At 43.9% G+C, this 16,458-nt stretch overlaps 2 protein-coding genes across 3 annotated transcripts; both read right to left on the bottom strand.

The window, feature by feature from the left end:
* Positions 1 to 335: 335 nt before the first annotated feature.
* sqlea (squalene epoxidase a) lies at positions 336 to 9,701 on the bottom strand. Of its 2 annotated transcripts, XM_037075951.1 has the most exons (12): positions 9,565 to 9,701; positions 8,774 to 8,915; positions 7,506 to 7,764; positions 6,102 to 6,279; positions 5,340 to 5,436; positions 5,121 to 5,234; positions 4,236 to 4,407; positions 3,566 to 3,661; positions 2,716 to 2,858; positions 2,335 to 2,431; positions 2,061 to 2,148; positions 336 to 1,585 (listed from the first exon to the last, which is right to left on the bottom strand). In XM_037075951.1, the coding sequence occupies exons 3-12, from the start codon at positions 7,753 to 7,755 to the stop codon at positions 1,393 to 1,395; spliced, it is 1,428 nt and encodes a 475-aa protein (XP_036931846.1). In that variant the 5' UTR covers positions 7,756 to 7,764; positions 8,774 to 8,915; positions 9,565 to 9,701; the 3' UTR covers positions 336 to 1,392. The 2 variants fall into 2 exon arrangements, with proteins under 2 accessions (XP_036931846.1, XP_036931845.1); XM_037075950.1 differs by lacking the exon at positions 9,565 to 9,701 and having other exon boundaries at positions 8,774 to 9,268.
* A 1,155-nt stretch (positions 9,702 to 10,856) lies between these two features.
* Positions 10,857 to 15,978, bottom strand: LOC119005983 (xylose isomerase-like). Its single transcript, XM_037074220.1, has 14 exons — positions 15,827 to 15,978; positions 15,439 to 15,515; positions 15,281 to 15,353; positions 15,039 to 15,151; positions 14,882 to 14,907; positions 14,338 to 14,475; positions 14,068 to 14,177; positions 13,889 to 13,984; positions 13,711 to 13,794; positions 13,499 to 13,625; positions 13,284 to 13,389; positions 12,101 to 12,283; positions 11,927 to 12,001; positions 10,857 to 11,343 (listed from the first exon to the last, which is right to left on the bottom strand). Exons 1-14 carry the CDS (start codon positions 15,852 to 15,854, stop codon positions 11,260 to 11,262), a joined length of 1,320 nt encoding a protein of 439 aa, XP_036930115.1. The 5' UTR covers positions 15,855 to 15,978; the 3' UTR covers positions 10,857 to 11,259.
* Between the last annotated feature and the right edge of the window lie 480 nt (positions 15,979 to 16,458).

Below are 16,458 nucleotides of genomic sequence, written 5' to 3'. Positions count from 1 at the left end.
AATACATTTCTCCTGCCTTTGGATGCTGGAGCACAGCAGGGTACCACAAGCCATACCATTGATAGCTGAACTGTGATAGGCAGGATGATAAGCAGGGCCTCTGTTTAAACAGAGCTCCTTCAGCTGTGAGTGAGCGCCATCTAATGGTTGCATTTGGTAGTGATGGTCCAGTAGGGGTAACACCTAAATGTACTGGCATGCCCCCAGGGGTCCATTAGGTGCTCACTCTGTGCTCTGATTATTCTCAGATATTTAATCAATACAAATAGCTGCAATTATACAAATGATCCAAAGAAGTCTGATGTAATAAGACAGGAATACTGAAAACAACAATTCTTGTCCGCAGGTATAATTTATTTAATGGCCCGTCAGGCCCACGGCAGGCACACCTTGAGTTTTCTTCCACGTGTCAGCTCAGGACAAAACAACAGCTGAGCATTATCCACCGCCTGCTCCTGATGCTGATCGCTCCTTCTCTCACAGGTCCAAGTCAAACCCAAACTTCCCCCAAGCAACATGCCGTGTCAGCTCCTTACTGACACCCGGCAGGACCAAAATAGTGCTGGGATCATTCTCGGGTTCTGAGATTGTAGTACTGTCAGCTGCACTGTCAGCATGTTTTAGGCTGGCTAAAAAGCACCAAAGTGCGCTACAAAAAGTCCCTTATCACAATAGGTACAGAGCAACAATATCAGGAAGGCAGGAAATGATCATTACAGGAAAGAATGTATGTGATGTGAACAAATGAACTGAAAGCCTTTTCCCAAACAGAATCATGGTGAAGTATGCTGAATTTTTTTTTTTTTTTTTTGAATGAATATGAAAACCCCTTCCTGTTTTTATGACCTCCCATCATCAGTGCTTTAGATTAAAACGAATTTCCACATTAAATACAAGCCACGGTAGCTCAACAGCAAAATGTACAGAACAAAAGTGGCTCTATTGCAAGATCCTCATAAAATTCAGATGCCATGTTCCACACAGCAGTTCTGTTTGGCAGGAATAATTCCACAATGTTGAATATTCAGTGTAATTCAGGGTGTGAGTTGATACACTGTACGTGCAATCCCCTAGCATATAGGCCAGAGTGTGGGTGAGCACAAACAGGTTTACACCAAAGGCATTGTTGCATAATATGTCCAAATTAAACAAGGCATTAAGTAGGCCACTGAGACAATGACATCCTCAGTAAGGCAGGGGGATACTGTAAAAAAAAAACCCCACGATAATAAAAAATCACGATCATGATTTAAGATGGCCAACAGCACCATTCTCAGCAGGAAGGCACACAGAGAAACTACTGACAAAAAAAAAAACAAAGTTTTGTTTTGCTTCCAAATAAGCCACGAGTCTGTTAGCACCCGGCCTTTCTGTGTCCGCATGAAGTGCTCCTCAGTACACCAGGTACTTGAGCTCAGAGTAGATGAGAGGCAGCATGACTGTGCAGGCCCGGTAGAGGATGGCTCCGCTCTTGAATAAAGCTCGAGGTTTGGTGCTCCAAGACTCTGACTTGAAGTTGAAGTATATCGCGTACAGTGCCACGGCGAAGAAGTGTCCGATGAGGGTCATGGGTTTGGGTGACAATCTGATGAAAAAAAAAAACAAAGATGGCATTTATTGTGTTTTTAATGTTGTATTCAAAAGCACACCATGTCATTTCTGCCTCTGAAAGTCTCTCAGTCGAAAAATAATAACAAAAAAGTGGCAACTAAATAAACAAAGTGACCCTAAAGGACGACAGTTTCATTCTGCTTCAGTTTGTTTATATTTGGCGGACCCTGCCACCTTTCTAGCTTCACTTCTTTAATAAGTGATCTTTACTTTAATGCTAACTTTAGCTTGGCATGAAGACTGGAAGCAGTGGGGAACAGCCTGGCTCAGTTAGAAGTTATAATACGGCCATCTCGCTAATTACCACTTAATATCTTGTTTGTGAATCTGTACAAAAACCAAAGTGCAAAAGCAAGTTGTCATTTCACAGGGAGTTATGCGCCGGATTATCTCTTGACTTGACACAGTAACTTCCTGGAGTCCAGTCGTCAACGGGTCGTGGTGCTTACACTGAGAGGAGTCCAATGGGCCCGTTAATACACTCTCCGCCCAGCTTGAAGTACCGGAAGCAGGCTCTCCTCAGCTCGTGAAGAGACTCTGTTTAACACAGAACACGCACATACACACACGGATCAAAAAGGCGATCAAGTGTTGTTTGAAATGATTACAGATTTTTTTTTTTACTTTTAGTACTTTTATTCACTGCAAAATAACAATCGTGTCTGATCCCCCGTCACTGTTTTTCCCGTGTGTTATTAGATGCAGAGGCAGGCAGAGACTCACTGTCAGTGGCTGCGAACAGCTCATACAGGGCCTGGGCCAACACATTCACCACGAAAGAATGTGATGACTTGCGTTCCCAGTGGAATTTTTTCTTTGCCTATTGAGAAGAAGAAAAAAAAAAGCAGAGTGTAATATTGCACGCTGGTCTGCAGTCTCTCACCCACAGCAGAGGGAATAATAGGACAAGCCAGATGTGCTGCAGTAGAGGCTCCAAAAATAGCTTCTATTATCAATGAACCTTGCTGCTGGCACTTGTGTTTTGTTTTTTCTGATTTCATAAATTTTTCAACAGTCTTAACGTGAAGACTTGTCAGTCCTGACAAGAAAAGGGTTCATGAAATGTGGGCATGAGAACGGGGCAGGTGTCGTTCTTGCGTTCACCTGCAGCATGGCCTCGTCGTCGTACAGATCGGGGATGTTCTTGAGCAGATTCCTCCAGATGCGAACGTCGTTGAGCGCGACGCTCATCCCCCCTCCCGTCAGAGGGTGCCTCATGTTGTAAGCGTCGCCCAGGAGAAGCACGCCTGCAAACGACAGACCGCTGTTTGTCTCACATCCAAAACACATGACCAGTTGTTGTCTTTGTCTCTTTTTTTTTTTTCTTTCTTCTCAGCGCTTTGTAATCTGCCAATTAGTGTCAAACACGGCGAGCGGGACGGCCGCGTGGAAGACGACTTGTACCGTTTCTCTGTGTTTTTATTTCAGATGTTTAGACAGTTAAAACCTTCCGGGAGTGTTTAAGTTTGTCACCGCTCAACATTACACCAGAGCTACAACTCAACAACGCATACACACACGAGTTAAATAGGAAGATGATACCACTCGTGTGTGTGTGTGTGTGTGCTGAAGCTTCACATTTACCATACAGATATGAAAATTATGTTTTTCCTCTCATCCAACTCTCAGCAACAATTCCCATGGGCTTATTTCCTAAAATGACTCATCTGTATAGTGTATGTATTGTCCAATTGGGTAAAAAAAAAGATATTATTTACACATTTTCCAAAACCCTCGGGAAGAGCATGCATTTATATCAATTTCTGAATTCAACTTAAAAATTCGGACTTACTGCTAAATTGGGAAAGCTGTTTAATTGGATTTGTCTCACAGTAACGACCAAAGTGATGCACTACACAGTTTCCAGGACATGCACTGTACACAGGCCGGAATCAGATCAATAGATTCCCTCTGGCGATCTCTAACAACGCGGCAGTCGATAACACTTCAGTACCTGGCTTGTTGACAGGCGAGGGAGGGAGGAAGCTCGCAGGCATGGACCTGAGTCGATCGTTCTGCAGCGCCACCATGAAAGACTCCTTTAAATGCTCTGCGGGGAAGAGAGAAAGAGAGAGCGCAGGCGGTCCGTCACTCAGCCACCTCTGCGGATGAAAAACCCAAAGGTGCACACCGGGCACACGCACAAGAAAAAAGCCCTTTTTCTTTTTTGGTGTCTGAATGTACATTTATCAATGTATCAGTGTGACTGACTCCACCGTTTCAGCAGGACTTCTGTCAAGGTTACCCGAGTCAGAGCTTTGATACTGTGGCTTTGATATTTCAGCTGAATAGCAGAGCGCACCATGAATGTCAAATCCTTCAACTGTAGCTTCCTTGGCCGCACACACACACACACACACATACACACACAACAGCACAGGAAGCGGTCCAGATATATTCCTGCCCACCCAAGAAGTCTGGCATCACTGCTTCACGAACAAACTCTGGATGGCTTTCATAAAAAAACCCGATTACAAAACCTCTGATCGTTTATCACGCTGCAGGGATTCTTCCTCAGGCCGAAGGTCTTTTCACATTAGCGATAATTAGAGGAACAAAAAACTCGAGAGACATTTTCAAAATGAAGTTCACGTCTGCCCTTTTTTTTTTCTTTTTTCCTTTACCTGGCAGCTGTGGGCAGATCTTCTCAGCCATGTACTCTGAGAGGTTGCGAGGCATGTCCCCCCTGATGTCCACCAGCACCCTGGTGTCTGACGAGGAGATCTGGTAGATCAGAACCGGGCTCGGGTTGGCCAGCACTAGCTCGGCGTGGTTGGCTTTAAACTGAGGACAGTCCTGGAGAGAAGCACAGTGATGACTCAGATATGAAGATAATAATAACTGAAATCCCGAGCCAGAGTTTGTCATGAGTCCAGCCGAGTTTGCAGAGTCGTTCACAGATACACGTTACATTGGAAACAGAGGGGGGGCCTTCAAATTAAAATATCATTAATGTGTACAAAATGATCACAGATTTAGCTACTTTACTTGGCACACCTGCAGCATCTAACTATGTTGTTCGATATGCACCCATATGAAAACTTTCATTTCACAGAGCGTGATGCAGAAGAAAATGCTTGGAGTAAATTATAATGATTAAATTCCCAGTGAAGTTTACTGTTTGAATCACTAATGTAATTTGTGATCATGTATATTGGCCGATACTTCGATATCTATATATTTTTTTAACTACCTGATATCGTAATCTGGCCCCAAAAATCAAGTATTGGCTGGGTTGTGCTAAGTTTTAGCATCAAGGTCACGGTTCTGTTGTTGTTGTTGTTACTGAGCTGCATCATATTCAGAGGTATTTCTAATATTCTGCGTTCATGGCGGGGCAGTTTAAAATGTCTCAGAGCCCACGTTGTCACCTTCAAGTTATTTTTTTCTGCGCGGACCAGACGAGTGTCAGTTGAGTCTCATATGTGACAGAAAACTGGCTATTAGGAAAGATTCATGTTCATAAAGCTAGAAACAGACTGTGTGTCTGCCTCCTCAGTGGTATTTACCTTCATGAGGCACCCGACAAAGTGAGAGGAGGTGTGAGCTTTCCCCGAGACCAGACTCTTTCTGAATTTGGAGAAACAGCCGTCGGCCACAACGGTCAGCGCTGCATGGACTTCCTGCAGGACACACACATCACACACACGCTCAACACTTGTATCTTTCCACGAGGTGAGGGGGGCTGGAAAGTGGAGTATACAGTTGCAGAGTTTGCCTCTCCTCACCTTGATGTCTCCGGTTTCTTTATCTTTGTACTGGACTCCGGTTACACAGCCTTCCTCCTCCAGTAAGCTGGTCACCGAGCCTTCTACGATTGTGACACTGGGGGGCGCAATTACACAGTTCAGAGACAGCACAGTCACATGCCAGTGAAGAATAGATGACAGGAAAAGAACAAACTAATCTAACAGGCCAAAATGCACTTGAGATATTAAGAGCTCCTCGGTAAAACTATCATTTCTTTGAGTTAAAATACAGCACTACATTTAACTAACTGCATAAGCAGTCCTTTACATGGAAATAAATCTGACATAAATACTGTCAAAATACTCAAGAAGTAAAATCTGAGGCCTGTAGACTTAAGGGAATTTACATCTTATTAGGATTTTGAGTCTCATTGTTTGGACACGTAAAAAAGGGAAATCGCCTCAACTTGTGCACTGCTTTGAGATCAAAAGTGCACACAGGCAAAACCTAATAATAGTTTTACTGTCACGTACAACATGAAAGTGTCAAATCTTAACTCGCAGTCCACGACTAGTGTTTTTTTTTTAAAAGATGCAGTTGAAAAAGTCCACCAAGCGGATCCCGAGTTAAGATTATTCATGTGGTTTGATTTCGCATGACAGAGTATGCCGAGCACGAACGCAAGATGCGAGGCGGCCACCAGATTTCAAATGACACTCCCGCACATTTGATCTCAAACACAGTCCGAGCGGCCAGATGGTCAGCTGGCACGCGGGCTCTATTCTCAGGGCTCTGCTCACTTTGGCTCGGCCAGCGCGGCCCTCCTCAGGCCCATGATGAATCGACCGTGATGGAAAGCGCGTCCGCACTGGATGCTCTCCTCCGCCTGGGGGTAGGGGATCTCCACCTCCGTGCTGCTCTCCATGTCATGGATCACATAACCGTTGACCAGATGGGCGTCCAGACCCTCCACTGCACCTGAGGGAGGACACGCGCAAACAGGTTGCAGTCGCAGTGCACACAGTCATCGTTCACTCAGTCTGCTGCTGCTTACACAGACTTGTGTGTGGGATTGAATGCATAAAGGCTGAATGGAACACTGTTGGAACTGGAAGGTTTGGTTTAAAATAATGAAGGAGTGCAATATACTCCGGTACTGTGAACTTGATTGTTTTTGCAGCAGTCAACACTGTGATGCCACTAGAATTTAACATTAATGTGATTGTCATGCCTGGCACACCTGAGAGAGCGGTTCATTTAAATCGATATCCTCTGGAGTAATCTTTAAACGTGTTTCAGTATTAATGATGATAATATATCATATCATACTTTATGATTCTTTTTAACTCATAGCAGAACATGATGTAGTCACTGTAGCGTCATTTCTGATAACCTCAGACTACATTTAGGAGATACTGAGCGAGTCCTCACTTGCTAAACTAATAAATAAATGATTTGAGGCAGACTAATCGTGTCAAATAGATCAAAAAAATCTGCTGGGTTTTTCTTGATCGAAGATCCAGAAAACATTTATTTTGGAAGAGAGTTTTAGAGAAGTAAAAATGAAAATGTCATTGGAGCAGGAACACTGTTATTTCCCATGCGGTCAGACAACTGCAGATTAAATAAAAGGCATCATTCTGTGTTGAATTTCCCTTTCAAAACTATTCTGACACGAAGCAGGTGGAATTTATATCAGTATTCACTGAAAACTTGGTTTAAAATGTTTGTCAAAAACATTCCCTACTTAGGACTGGATCAGCTGAAATCAGAGTTAAAGTAAAAAATAAATGAACAACTCACTCAACAGCTTTGTTAATACTGTACTGGTCAGATCTCAACTGACAGCGGTGGCAACATGAGCAAACAGCCAAACAACTGTCACCAGATTCTGATTTAAATGCAGCTGGTTCTGATTGGTGCACAGAAACAAGCATTGTCACCTGAGCCCGCCCACTTCAAACAAGTGTGAGGAGCGCAAGCAAAAGAAAACCACAGAAAGCTCTGATGTGAATCACACACAGCTGTATCTAACTTTGACAAGGTGGAGTGTTTCGTGTAGTGTGAGTGTGTTTCTCTTAAGACGCTCGCTGAGAAATCGTTTTTTCAGTGGAACTATAACAGTTATGCAAAAGGTCTATGAGGCGGAGGCCCCTGATAATGTGTCACTATTCTCTGAGTCACTACCAGCTTCTGTCACTGACCTTCCAGTCCCAGCTCTTTGAGTGCTCTGTATCCTCCAGGCTGCAGCAGCTCCCCCACGATCCTGTCAGGCTCCTTCATGTCTCTCTCCACCACCATCACCCTCTTCCCATCCCGGGCTAGGACGGCTGCCATAGCTGAGCCAAGGACCCCGGCCCCAACGATCACCACATCTGGCTCCGGTGCCGCCGAGGGGCCACTGGCTGAGGCGCTCTGCGACGCAGAGGACGTTATGTCCACTCTTTTCCTCATTCTCCGGCCCTGGAAACAACAGAGAGTCTCCTTACACGCAGAGTCCAAAGTGATTTGCACTGACAGGCAAACACTGGAACATGTACATTAACCAGGTATGTCCCTCTGATGTAAGCAGCTGTCCTCCAGGTGGAACATAGAAGTACACTTAGGTGCTTTACCTCAGTACTAATTCAGAGGGAAGAATCATACTGAACCTCAGAAGACTGATGTGACACCTTTAATTACTAGGTACTATACAAGTAGTCCTTAACACACAACATAGAAAGAATCAAGAATTAATCAATTGAAAATGTGACTAATTGGCACTATTTTCATAACATTTGAGTTTTTTTTCATGTTAAAGTATTTCAAGTTTCCAGCTTCACATGTGTGAAGATTTGCTGCCTGTTTAATCATTTTTCATAATTTTCATTTGTTTTTAATAATGTTTAGGTTTTAACTGTTTGTCGAACAAAACAATGTCAAAAATTCCACTTTGGACTCTGGACTGAGAGTGAGACATGTAAGAGCTTTTACAATTTATCATTTAATCAATTACAGTAACCAGCATATTAATCTATACTGAAAATAGTCATTAGATGCAGTCCTTTACAAAATACATCAAAATGAGCTCTAGGTCAGCCAGTATCAGTGGACATATCATTACATAGATAAAGATGTAATTGCATGACTTAGTCACAGGGGACATTTTACTTTAGTGAATAACTTTAAGTTCAATACTATGAGTATATTTTCCACATTATACCAACATACTTTAACTCGGGTCAACATTTTCAGTGCAGAAATTATAGTTGTGACATCACTTGTATTTAATTGAGAAATGCTTAAATAAAAGTTAAGAAGAAGAAACCGCGGTTTTTCTTTTTTTTTTTCTCAAAAGAAAACGGAAATAAAACAAATATGGTAACTTTAACCTCAGTTATATGGGAAAACAAGTATTTCCCATGCAGATATCTCTTTGTCTTCCTTTGTCCACACTAATAAAGCCATCGCGTCTCCGAATGAACTGTCTTACCTTTTTACACTTGTTCTCTGCTTTCTCGCTGCTCCCTGTTGAAGACTGGGGGATAAAGTTGCTGATGACAGGTAAAGACGACAGGAGGCTCAGAGGCAAATGGATCACCTGAGAGACTCTGAGCTTCTGGTCCTGAAAGTACCTGGTGTATGAGAACAGCAGCCCGGCTGTAAGTAATAAGGCTGCGGCCATCACCAGCTCTTTAGGAGCCAGAGTCAACACTGTGTCGGACTTTTTATACAGGTATGTGAAGCTCGCTATTCCCAGGAAAGTCCACATCTTTTTAAATTGTGAAGAAAAATAAATAAATACGAGGGGGAAAAAATCAGTTAAATGGTGAAAGCACTTGTGAGAAACGGGGTTGTGGGCTGACAACCAAAGAAGAAGAAAGAAATTGCAAAAAACCCAAACAAATAATTACCAACAATAATTACCCCTCTTCAGATATTGTTTCTCATGTGCTCCACAAAAAAAGTCAGCCGGCCCAAAACAAAGTATTACCTTATTATCTCATGATAACTTATCCAGGCAGTCGGAGCGATGCTGCTGAATATTTTATGATAATGAGAAACACGGACCACTTCTGATTCGCTGGTTTCACATCCCGCCTCCTCCACAGCCCGACCCCCCAATCAGGAGGGACGCGACGGTGAGCAGAGCTCACGCTATCCGCCGATTGGACGGCCGCTCCGACACCGGGCCTCCCCTTGGCCGCTGATTGGACGGCCGGCTGGCAGGATGGTAGTATGATGTGATGTCAGGGGAAAAGGTGCGTGTGTCATTTCACTTACGGAACAAGCGGCTGAATGAGAGGGCGACCTGCTGCAGAGATTGTTCATGTATGACAAGAGACATCACTCTGTGGCGTAAACCCGGACCATCCTTGAGTTCCTAGCTGCTCTTGCGCGACATCTCGAGATGACAAGACGTTACCATGGCAACCAAAGTTGTGCCAGCTCTATAAATCTCATTAACAGATCACAAGTTTAAAAACACACACTTTCACATGCTATATTGCCTGATAGTGAATATTAGCACATGCTCGGTGTTTGTAACAGGAGGTCAAAGGGCCACAGCTACCCTTCACTACACTCAGGGTCCTGCATCTGAGGCACACAGGAGAGACATTCATGGTACCCACAAAAGGTGGAGAGTGAGACCTCTTTTCTGCTTCTGTTGGTAAAGTAAAGCTTTGTTTGGCTGCAGTAAAACCTCTCTTTGCATATACAGGGAGTTTACCTGCAAAGTACACAAGATCATGCATCGTGGCTAAAAACACTAACAGATTGCTGCTAAAAGACTGTGGAAGAAGCTGTGGTGAAAAGAAAGCAACTGATTCACTTAGTTTCTTTTTTTTTCTGCACAGAACTGAAAACCTTGCTTGCAATCAGTCATATAGGAAAACATTTAAAACACGCAGTCAAACCAAACTGGATTATGTTAGGCAGAACTAACTTCGGAAATGGATAAATACACATACAGGGTCCTCAGGGTACCAGCTGTTCATCATATCACTGGAATTATGTCAGATCTGGAGCCCAACTGATATATCAGCTGGCCAATAATGGCGTACCACAGATATATTGGTGTCAGTGTATATCTCGTCCAATGTGTGCCGATATGAAAACTTATTTTCAGACACAACAATGCAGAAAATATGTCTGTGATGATTCATGATTATAAATTTACCAGAAAGGTTTACGGTTTCAGTGCACCGCGATAATTTTGACTATAAAAGTTTACTGTGAAACTGCAAAAGCTCCTGTCTCTGTTACATAACTTAGTCAAGAAGAGTGTCTAATAACAAAATGTACTGAAATTTACTCCTAAAAGTATCAATTGGAATGTAGTTGCAACCCTACAAACCTTTCTCCTAAAATCAGAAGTTAGCAATATTACGTTGATAACTTGTTTTCAAAGATATGTAATTATGTAGTTTTCTTTTATTTGTTTTCCCTCTCAGCAATATGTACTGTATGTTTATAACAATGTGAGATTTCACAAACTATGCTAAGAGATGTTCACTTACAATAAGGTCTAAAAATAGACAGACTGGATTGTATAAATGATCAGACAAATGGGGCGACTTTGTCAGGACAATGTGTTTTATTTCACAGTAAATATCAGTCTTCAGCTAACATGAATGATGCCTCTTGATGTTACATTGAATGGCAGATGAGCACTACAAATACATACTGATACACATCTGCAAAAGTCTAGATTCAGTTAGGCTTTCACTCGGTCTGTCACCGATACTACAGCATTTCAGGTCCCTTCCGACCCTGTTCAACATCAGTTTTTGTACTTTTAATTTGCGAACCAGCTTGAACAAGTGTAACTGTTGATCCCAGTGGATTACCGAGGTGCTCTAACTTTCTAACGCTACGTTTGATCTGCTCGCTCGGGTTTGAACACCGGTACCGACGCAGAACAGCTTCTCCTCAGGGTCATCGGTTAATCATATGCAGACCCAGATCGTAAAGTGCTCATATGTAATGATTAAAGATGGATTCATACTTCTCTTGCTTCCCTGATGTTACTTTCGGCTCCCCGTTCTGCTCGATGAAGGCCTGAGGACACAAAACCCAGAATATCATACATCTGAGACCAACATGTCTCACTGAAGATTTCTATTCCCTTTAGTGGCAGGGAGATAAGGTCAAAAATGTATGGTTATAGGCTCAAAATGTGCAATATGGAAAAACTGGCCACAAGTTGAATTCACGCTCAAAACAAATAGGGGAGATCATATCGCTGAACTAACCGCTAACTGCTGCTACCTGTAGCTGCCACTAGCAAGTTAGCTCAGTTAGCCCCGTGGCTAGCAGTCCAGACTGGTTGCTCCGAGCACCTGGAGAGTGTCGGTGTTTGTAACGCTAGCAGTGGAGCTTTGGAACAGGACCAGCCAGTTAGCATGCTAACCTTGGTAGATATCTCTGCACCACAATACATAGACATAATGTCAAAATTCCATACAGGAGCAATAAGTCTTCCTCATCCATCTTAATCGCATCTGACTGATACTGTAATTAAACCTAAACACAATACAAAGGATGAAATATACAGACCATCAGATAAACATATTAAGCGATAAGACAACAGAGGCGGTTGGTTAACAGTGTGAGAAGTTAAATACACAACAGTCCCAATTACCTCCATTTCCTCTAAGGTGGCAGAACCGTCCTCCACCTTCTGTCCGATGCCGTGACCGAAGCTCGAGTATCGCTCCTATTAAAAATCACACACACCCAGTCAGAGACCAGACATGATGTAGCACCTTTTATAACATCACTGTGCCTGACAGTTAAAGTCTATCTGCACACGTACCTTCACCATGCCAGCGATGAGCCCGTCCTCAAGAATGCGGACAGCATTTCGGAGTCCTCTTGCGAAGGCGTCCATGGCCCCGATGTGAGCGATGAACAGGTCCTCCAGGTCTGTGGACTCTCTGCGCACCTTGGCGTCAAAGTTCAGGCCTCCTGGCTGCAGGCCGCCCTGTTCGATGATAGTCTGCGGGAGATTAAACACAGAAGAATAACTATGTTTCCTGTATCACTGGGCTCACCTGAACTGGCCTTGTGCAGCTGATGAAGTACTGACCGCGAAAGTGAGCCAAAACTTTTCTTATTTCAAAATTCCCCCTTGTAAAATGTTGTCAGGGTGCAATAGACTTTCATAAGAATATCAAAGCTGCACTAATCAATATTTTAATGTCAAAAAATGATCGAGTGACTGTGTAAGGTGAGAGGGATCCATCCTTGTGATGAACACAATAAGGACGATCACAGGTTCTGCAGTATTTCTGTTCTGTTCATTCTCAGGTTCTCTCGCCAGCGACCTCCTCATAAACCCTGTTTACTGCCGCAGAACTCTGCTGATCTCAGCTCTCGTCTCCTCATAAACCAACATGAACCATAAACCACATAAACATGCAAGTGTGTGCTAACATTTGCTATATGTAAAACACTGAGTATATTAGCAATGTTAGCTAAAGCTAATTGTTTCCCATATAACAGTGTTCAGACAATTTCACCTTCACAAACATTGCAGCCAGTAAATGGCTTTTACAAACTAGTGCACTCAGCAGAGTGCAGCCTTCTGCCAGGCTCAAGAGCACAATTGTATTATCATTACATATTGGGTATGGAACAGATCTGCAGAATCGCTGGTTCGAGATGGGACCAAACTCTTCTACAAATGCGAGTTTTTGAGCCATGAGAAAGGCCAAAACATGACCTGCATACAGATTAGTTATTGCAGGTTGTAAGATTGGGCCAACTGCTGACAAGGGCAAAAGTCACAGCTTAATGATACACTCAGAAGGGTTTTATCAATATTTATCTGAATTCACAACTCAACCTGCAGTCAGGGGACTGAAATTTGGCACCAGCTGATCCAGTGTGATCGGGTACTTGGTAGCACCAACATACGCGAAACAAAGTACTTTGCGTCCCCAACAAAAACGTGGACTGACGCACTGCAGGTGTCTGGAGGGGACACCTGAGCTCACCTTCATGACCAAGGTGGTGTTCCTGATGTCCATGGGGAACTGGTCTGTGTCCCAGCCCAGGTCAGGAGAGCCAGTGTTTGAGTCAACTGAGCCCAGCATGCCAAGCCTGTCCATTAAGCAGCGATGACACGTACAATCAGAACAACGTCACAGTGCTGAAGTCAGCTAAGCTCAGATATTGAGTCAAATGTCTGGGAGCAGTGAAGATGTCTCACGCTGAGGCCATGACAATGTCATGCTCATACGAGTGTCCTGCCAGCGTGGTGTGGTTGGGCTCGATGTTCAACTTGAAGTGACTCTCCAGCCCGTAATGCTGAAGGAATCCTATAACACTCATGGCGTCTGAATACACAGAGACATATGACGTGTAAATACGACGGGCACATCAAACAAGCATAGTCACCAGCTCACGTCTGTGTCGCCTCACCGTAGTCGTACTGGTGTTTGCACGGCTCCTTCGGCTTGGGTTCGATAAGAAACTGGCACTTCAGCCCGATCTTCTCTTTGTACTCTGGTGACAGATGTACAGAGCACATGAGACTGAAGGCGCGGCCCATCCTCACCAACACTGAGATCAATCCTGCGGTGTTCATGTGCACACTTACTGACGGCCATTCTGAAGAAGCTGGCCATGTGCTTCAGTTCAACAGCGACATCGGTATTATGGACAGAGAGGAAGCCTTCCCTCCCTCCCCAAAACACTGAGGAGACAATGACAGAAAGAGGGGGCAGTGTTATTACACTGACGGAGTGTGTGGATGTTTCACACACCACCACGTCCTACCGAAGTTTTCTGCGCCCAGCTTCTTGGCGACATCGAGCCCTTTCTTCACCTGAGCGCCAGCGTAGGCCAGGACGTGACAGTCGGGGTTGGTGGCTGCACCGTTCATGTACCTGTCACAGCAATGACATGTCACGAGTGAGAATGCAAATAGAAATTCTGCATTGCTACTTCTAACGTGGCCCGCAGGATAAGATTAAAGCCTAAATGAGGGAGGAAGTTGCTGTTAAACCTCAGGATTCGCTTGCCAGGTTTTCAAATTAAAACACTGACCTCGGGTGGGCAAAGAGATTGCAGGTGACCCACAGCACCTTGATTCCAGTCTGAGTCTGCAGCTGGAGAGCCAGGTCTGTTATTTCATCCAGGTTCCTGTTGGACTCCTCCAGGGTGGAGCCCTCAGGGGCCATGTCCCTGTAGAAAACAGAGGACAGACACGGATCAGAGTACTAGAATACACATGGAAACATCTAAACCCATAGATTTCATTGTTTCTCATATTCTTTTAATGCCATTAAGTGGGTTAGGGTTTATTGTGGCAAACTGGCTTTAAAGACAAACAAGGTTTTAAGGATTTTGCCCACCACAACACCACTGAGCATGTCCTGCTGGTACTGGTTCATCCAGTGGAGGATGTTTGAGAGGCACGGACACAAAAAAGTCAAAGTGGGCACCAGCACATAGAAAGCTGTGATACAATTATGGTGAAGACAGGGCACTTCACCATGTTTTGTCCCCCCTGAATCCTCCACTGAGTTGATCTAATACTTCATTTAAATCATTACAAGTTAAATCGTATCTGAAAAAAAAGGTGTGTTACCTGTCATGGAATGTGTAATATTTCACCTGTGGAAAAACGAGCACATAGGGAGCACAAAGAGAAGAGAAATTATAACTCACACTAATGAAAATGTTTGTTACTAATGAGCTCAGTGTAGCGGTGACATTCATTATGAAAGGGAGGCGGTTTCTCTCACGCCAAGCTTGGTGAAAAACTCAAAAGCAGCCCGGAGTCGCTTCTTGGCTGATTCCATCGGGGAGCCTTCATTCCAGGGCCGGTGGAGGGTTGGAAACCCGAAAGGATCAGCACCTAAGAAACACAAGTTAATAATACACCGTAGATAGACACAATGCTGAATTCATTCTATTTATTTAGAGCCAGATGAGGAAAAGATGAAGAGGCTTAATTCAGGGGCCTGCTGTGTAGGTGTTACAGTACCGGTTCCACAGAAGGAGTGCCAGTAGCAGACGGAGAACCTCAGCCAGTCCTCCATCTTCCTCCCCATCAGCACCTGCACACAGGAGCAGTGTCACCTCACGCTCCCTCTGTATTCACTTGGTTCTGTATGTAAACTATTGCACATCATGTGTGCCTACCTCCTCTGCATGGTAGTGTCTGAAGCACATGACCTCTCCTGGTCCAGCACTGGGTACATACGAGATCTTGGGAATGCCTGTGCAGCAGAAATCAAGTATTCAGTGAAACAGATTTCCAGTGTCCAGCCGTCTGAACTGTACCCTGCATTGCATACGGCTGTATATAATCTGCACATAGACTTCAGGCCCGTGTCAATAGCCAGAAGCAGTACCAGTGTCATCCATTGCACAAACACTTTGGTCTGGTCAAGAATCGGATTTATCCGGATTGCACCTCAGCAGAGCTCCAACACGAGGCCTCCGACACTTTATGTCCACAACACACACGCATACACACAGCAGGGCCTGTACACGGTGACCCCGAGCGGTGAAATAAAACTTTATTTACCCGTGAAGAACTCCTCCTGCGCTGCCATGTCTCGATCACAACTTGCTCGGTTCCTGCAAGTGGGCTGCAACTGTGTCCGCGTCCCTGCTCCCGGAACAAAGAGTGCAGTACCGGGTTCACACCACAAGGTGTCACTGAACCCCTTTAAAACAAACATGATGGCCTCCATCCGTCAGTTCAGCTGAGTCAGCTGCTGCAGTCCTGTCAGTTTGCATTTTTAGCAGAAATTTACAGGGAATTAAATAATTAATTGATTATAGCAGCTACATGTGTTCTATCAATACATGTCTCTCATTAGTAGTCAAGACATGTATGTATGTATGCGCACGTCCAGGCACATATGTTTTGAATATAAAACAGAAACAGTTACTTTTGTACGCATTCCTTTTTATTTAACTACTTTTTTCTCTACCTCTTTGAAACATCAAACATATTTAAGTTTAATGATGTAATTATATTTTCAATTATCTTGCAAAACTTTTTTAAATTCCTGTCCTGACCCTTCAGTGCTCTTGTGGGTGACACACTTGAACATCCTACAGTGATGCTCATACTGTGTATATAAAATGTAATGTGTGGGTTTAGTTTTAGCTATAGTTTTGTAACACTTACAAAATGTGAAAATACATATA

Source organism: Acanthopagrus latus, chromosome 17, assembly GCF_904848185.1.
Source record: "Acanthopagrus latus isolate v.2019 chromosome 17, fAcaLat1.1, whole genome shotgun sequence".
Lineage (NCBI taxonomy): Eukaryota > Metazoa > Chordata > Actinopteri > Spariformes > Sparidae > Acanthopagrus > Acanthopagrus latus.
This window is presented reverse-complemented; position numbering and strand designations above follow the sequence as displayed.